Below are 6,357 nucleotides of genomic sequence, written 5' to 3' on the forward strand. Positions count from 1 at the left end.
AAATTGTTTACTTAGATTTTTATGAAACCTTTTTTTATAGTTTCACTGTGATTTTTAATTTTGGAAATGTACTAAAGCAAATAAACATAAAATAAAAACAGAAAAAAATGTCACAAAAGAATGAAAAGGTATATTGAGCAGGGAGAAAATAAATAATGAAGAAATTGGACTCAGGAAGGCAAAGCACTCCAAACTAATTTCCACCTTGCGCTTCAGGGCTTCCATCTCATTATTTCTTTATTACATAGGAAGAAGAGTGGGAGATTTTCTAGATACTCTCTGCCTGTGAACTTGATTTATATTCACATGGAGTCATAGCAACAGGTCAGAAAGAACCATTGTTGTTAAAGAAAATTAGAGTATATACGTACTGAATAAATGTAACTGATTCCTGCTTTGTGTTAATGAGTGGATCAGTGACTCTTTTCTGCTTGACTTGTTTATGTACACATGTTACTCTACATTTGCCATGCTCTTGAAAGAGGTATGACTCATAACCTGATAATTTACTGCTATTAAACATGGGTTAGAGAGACAGAAAATCTCCCTGATAGAACAGAAGAAATAACAATAATAAAGTAGCCCATTTATCTGATGCTCTAACCTCATTTCCTGTTTTTCTGGCCTTGTCCCTTTCCTCTTAAATCTTCAGGCTCTCTGACAGATGGACGGAAGTTCGACTCTTCCCGTGACCGTGACAAGCCATTTAAGTTCAAGATTGGTAAACAGGAAGTGATCCGTGGCTGGGAGGAAGGTATTGCGCAGGTATGTGATGGTGTTTTGTCCACTCAGAATATCATGTGTAACACTTTTTGAGTTAAATTAAGGTTAAATGGTGTCTTAATGAAGCACTACCAAATCCAGACTGCCTAGGATTGATATTTCAAATGAAAAAAAAATTCAAATAATTCATGCTTATGTTTGTGTGACTTTAGATGAGTGTGGGCCAACGTGCAAATCTGACCTGTTCACCTGATTATGCCTACGGTAATAAAGGCCATCCTGGGATTATTCCCCCAAATGCGACCCTCATCTTCGATGTGGAGCTTCTCAGTCTGGAGTGATTTAATGCTTGTCACTGCCTTTTGTTAATTTTTCATTATTTTATTAATGTTTCAAGTGTCAAAAGGTTTAGTCTTACCATTAGAAACCTGATTAAATCAATTTTCTATTTCTGTCAGGCCATATTTTTAGTCATTCTTCTCAGAGCCATCTTTATTCAGCATTCCACCCTACAGTTTTAGGCACATTATGTAAAGATCTGTGCTTTATTTTATCAGAGTTCTCCAACATTTCATCTTTTGCTTTGGTCACATTTCATCAGAAATAATTCTTTAGCTCCTTTATTTTTAATCCAACATTTTTCCTGTCTAATTGATATGATAATCACCAAATCACCAAAAACCGTGCAATGTCCTTAATCCTGAACTTGAACCCTTGAATGAACCCTTTAGACATCTCTTCTCTTGTGACTTTTTCTTACACTGTGATTGTTGTTGGCTTGAGACCAAGTACAAATTTGTTAAAGAATTGGCGACCTTATCCCTGAATAGTAATCTAAAAAAAGAAAACATATATTTATCTTAAAGATGTTTTATTTGGGATATAAAATTTTGCATATTTATTGCATTGTTACGTTTTAGATTGAATAAATTAATAAATTACATTTTATACTTTTTATCATTAAACATTATATTTTCAGTCAGAATTGTTGGGTTTGAACAGGTCTGCTGATTTTAATTAGTACAAAGAAGCAAATTCTTGAACAATCCTTGTGCTTCATTGTGTTTGACACTTGCCAGGATACCACTAGTTTTGTATATTTACAAAGTGACCATATCAACTGAAAAAGTGCCATCATATTACCTGAAATCAAACTTTGTGGTAGACCAGGCTGATTAATATAAAATGATGAAGTATGAAGTGATAGTACTGCCATTTCTGCCACTACTATTTCTGTCAGTTTGATGTGCAACATTTTTTATATATAGTTTTTGTTTATTGTTTGCTCTATTTTATTAACATGCAACTATTTGGAAATGTTTTAAATTTGTTTATTTTGTTCTGTGTTTGATTAGGTTGTGTAGTTGAGTAGGTGGCACATTTGGCACTGTAGCAATGGATGCATGCCATTCTTAGTGCTTAAGGATTTTGTGATCACTGTTCATTGTCTCATCAAATCTCAGAACAATCCATTAACTTTCTGTTCTCACGGAGACTGGAAAATTTGTTTTCATTGATGGACAAAGATCTGAAAAACAAAATAAGGGGTTGTGGCTTCTTAGCACATTGTAACCTACATATTGTGACATGCATATGACATACAGTACTTGCCATTCATATTTACATATTGATGCTAAATTATTTGCAGCCATTCATGGTTGTTAATGTTGACCATGCTGCCTAGACAATAGATGTGATTATACTGGATGCAGATACAGTACTTTTTTGTATTGACATGGAAATAATTTTTAATTTAAAAGAAATCTGCAGATGCTTAAATACTTGATGCTGGCAATTTCTGTGATTACAAGGCAAGCATCAAATATATGGCTTTAATATTTCTGTAATGCACTCTATATTTATGTATTATGTATAGGAAGACAATAAAATAATTCAAATGTGCTATAAAGTGCTTTTACATGTTTTGGAAAATGTTGCTTGTTTGTGTCATTTCAGCTTAGTACCTTCACTGCTTTATGGCTATGTATAGTGTCCACTAATAATCCCTTATGTTCTTTTATTGGTACTCCTATAATAAATGAAAGCTGAAAAGCAGGAAACATTTACCTTAAAATTTTATGGAAGCAGATTTACAATGAGATCCAACTCAATTAATTTACAGCTGATGTATGGTTCAGCAATTTATTCGTTATGGAAGCTATTGTATAACACATAAATCAGAATCAAACCAAAGCATGTATAGCTACAATACTTCAAATGATTGTAGTCATTTTATGTTGTTACTGAGCTAAATTTGATATATTGGTAGAACTGATAAATTGGTATTCCAGCACTGCCATCACTCTGGAGTTATTGTTACCAGTTTTTGGCAGGCAGAGTAACAGTGCTAAAGTTAATGAGTAATAAAAATATAAATAGATGTTTCAGCCCAACCTCCTACATGAATGAGGTAGCAGGAAGTAAACTGTGTTACTTAACCAAAGAAATATACGCGCAAGTACTTTTTTCTCGATCACCTCCCCTCTGTTCACTTCTGCACCAACCTAAAGAGGAAAAGGGTCCCGTTTACTGTGCTTGGCTTGTTTACATTTCTTCTCATCACATTTATCAAATTTCTTCAGAAGTCAGTCGTTTGAAAGCAAAAAGGTAAGACGCCACACTCTCTAAACTAAATATTGTTATTTTAATTATCGTCAGAGTGATTTTATTCAGTCGGGTATGTGGGACTCGCTGGCTAACCGAAGCTAACGTTAAACTTAACCAGGCTCCAGCTAACACACACACACACACACACACACACACACACGAAGAACAAAGACGTACTTGTGTTTACTTCGCTGAGCTCAGTTCAGTTATATTTGTTGTATTTTTTAAGGATATTTTGTATCATATCACTCGGTCATTATTTTAAGGAGAACGAGATATAACTATTCGTGTAATTAGCATGATTGTGCGGTTGCTAACGGCGTTGCCGTGACTAGCTCGAGAGCTAAACACAACAAATACAGTCTGAATCAGTCAGACTGCTTTTATGTTGTGGTAATATTGCTTAGTTTAAGGTGACATAGTAGATAAAACCTTAGTTTAGTTTTTAAAACAGTTGACAGGTGCATTCATTGCCTTACAGTTATTGGGTAATTTAGAGCAGAAAATGAAATGTTCATGACTATAGATTACATATATACATTGTTCGGCAGTGAATCACATGACGATGTCGATGATATATTTAGATATTTGCCACGTAGCGGAAACATTCAGACATTTTGTTTTAGGCGTTTTCGCATTTGACGTATTAAATGTTATTAATCCCACGATGTTTGTCTGCTATGAAACCTGGTCCTGTTTGTTTCTTGAGAAACAAGTCTTACTTTCGATTATACCTGTATGTTAATTTCAGTCAATAAATAATGGAAGGAACTGAATTATTGTTGACTGAATAGCGGAAAACATACGAACAAACAAAGGAATAAATGAGTGATGCTGTAAATGTTGTTATAACCTAGTTTTTTCATTGGATTTTTGGTTGAAGGGACTTTCCCACATGATGACATCAGTCAGCTGGAATAATCGCATTATTTAATCGTTGACATTTATGTCACTAGGAGAGATTGAGAAAGGTCTTGTAGTCTTAATAAAATGTGTCATATTTAGTTTATGACAGCAATGTTATATTTTCCCAAAAGCTATGGATGGGATATTGCCACATGGATCCTTTGCTGGACTCAGTCAATAGAGTTACAGACTTGTTGCCATGGTAGAGTCGTTTATTATGCTCAGCACTCATTCAGTCTGCCTGAAATTAGCTTTGCCTTTTCTCCCCATTCCAGAGGCCCCTCACCCACTCATCCGGACAGTTATCCACTGGCTTTGTCCCTAACTTGAGTTTGCACTAAAGATTTTCTTTTCTGCAATTTCAATGAAAGTAGTTCACCTTCAGTCAAAGATGTCTTTTAAACCAGATTCAGGCAGTTTGAAATAATTCTGCTGCTTCTGCATGATCTTGCATTAGTTTTGTGTGTCAGTTGAGTTTCCACAATGTTTCATGTGATTTATTCAGGTTTACTCTAAAGTTTAGATAAAGATAGGGTTGTTATAGTTTACAATTGAGTTTTTATTCCTTTTTATTTTTATTTGTTTTCAGTTTAGTTTATGTATCTAAAACTAAAATGAGTTGTGGCCACTTTATTATGTATTAATTAATTTTAGAATGTAGTATAGTTTCTGGTTTCTTAATTATGTTATATTTATGTTTATATTATTAAATTTTTTTTAAATTGTGTTTCAGTTTTTGTTAAAGTCAGCATGAAATGAAAATTCAGACTATTTAATTTCTAAATGTTTGTTATTGATCTTATGGTGAATTATTGATTCATCAATGTATGTTTCATTTATTTATTTATTTATTTTTGCCTGTATATATTTAACCCTCTGGTATGGTTCATTTGGGGGTCACACTTGTGTTGTTTGTGGTCAAAAGTGACCGAACACCTGAAATGTAACTTTTTTATTTTCAATCTAGACTATGTTTTTGTTCAGTAATATTTGTTCTTATTTATTTTGTATTTTGAGAGAATTTCATGATGCTAATTAATATTTATGCTATAATTATGATAATTTTTTCCCCCATTGAAAATAATACAATTTGTTTTTCTAATATTTTTATATTACGTTTCAGTTATGGCAGTATTTTATGAAGGTAAAATAGTAGCAAACCTCGAGAGCTTGTTGATTTGAATTTGAGGACTTTTCATATTAATATTCGTATTTGAAAGTTGAAATTTATACTCACAGCTCTGATGTGAAAAGCGGAATCTTTTGATTTGCACTAGGGGTGCTCCGATCAGGATTTTTGAGGCCGATCACAGAAAGCAGTATCTGCCGATACCGATCACCGATACCGATCTTTTTAAAGCGTTCTTTTTATAATTTATTACTATTTATAGTGATACTCCAACCAGGATTTTTAGACATTTATTCAGGGCCTGAATTTCATTTTTGAAAATGGGGGGAATTCTCCTCTTAGGTGACTCTTGTGAGAGGAGAAGCAGCTTTCACACATGAGTCCACTACTGATCCGTGGCTGATTACCACAAACACAGCATTTATCCATTAGTTTGATTTCAAATCCAAACATTGTCACTGAAAATGCTTTTTCAGTATTGCAATTCTTTTTTTTTTACACAGTACAGTAACACAATCTTTCACAGACATGTTTAAACACAATAAATATAAGCAACACATTATTCAATGCTTTTTACTTTTGCATTTACTTCTAGATTTATATATTAAGTTGCTCAAGCAATTGGCAAAACATTTAAACTACTTTTCTTACGTTATCACAAAAATCCCATTGACAGAAATAGACAGCTCTACTGCCTTTTCTTTTGCATTGAAATCTTTATTACAAGCAATCCTGCGGTTCATAAAGAACTTTGTTTTCCTACCTCCACGAGTGCCATCTATTATTGCCTTGTTTATCTAAAAGTGCTCTTTTCCTTTAAACCTAGCCAAAAAGCCATACGTGTTGACTGTGAAACACAGTAGACTTTAATAATATGCAATTATGGTGTAATTGCTACATTTTCATGAACGCTTTGATCCGTTAACATGAGCGTGGAAAAAATACGCACCACGTATGCACTGCAAACGGAGTAATGTGAACCTGGCATTATG

General features: G+C 33.6%; 2 protein-coding genes across 2 annotated transcripts in view; both read left to right on the forward strand.

Moving 5' to 3' along the window:
• The window catches only part of fkbp1ab (FKBP prolyl isomerase 1Ab), a 5,034-nt gene extending 2,414 nt beyond the window's left edge, over positions 1-2,620 (forward strand). The window contains exons 3-4 of the mRNA XM_016445075.1: positions 653-765; positions 936-2,620. Coding sequence (XP_016300561.1) covers positions 653-765; positions 936-1,064 — 242 coding nt within the window. The 3' untranslated portion in view covers positions 1,065-2,620. The remainder of the gene's footprint in view (positions 1-652; positions 766-935) is intronic.
• A 489-nt stretch (positions 2,621-3,109) lies between these two features.
• LOC107657068 (syntenin-1-like) overlaps positions 3,110-6,357 on the forward strand; it is a 22,931-nt gene continuing 19,683 nt past the window's right edge. The window contains exon 1 of the mRNA XM_016445083.1: positions 3,110-3,330. Within this exon, the coding sequence (XP_016300569.1) occupies positions 3,125-3,330 (206 nt within the window). The 5' untranslated portion in view covers positions 3,110-3,124. The remainder of the gene's footprint in view (positions 3,331-6,357) is intronic.

The sequence above is a fragment of the Sinocyclocheilus anshuiensis genome, unplaced genomic scaffold, assembly GCF_001515605.1.
Source record: "Sinocyclocheilus anshuiensis isolate Anshui unplaced genomic scaffold, SAMN03320099.WGS_v1.1 scaffold1453, whole genome shotgun sequence".
Classification (NCBI taxonomy): domain Eukaryota; kingdom Metazoa; phylum Chordata; class Actinopteri; order Cypriniformes; family Cyprinidae; genus Sinocyclocheilus; species Sinocyclocheilus anshuiensis.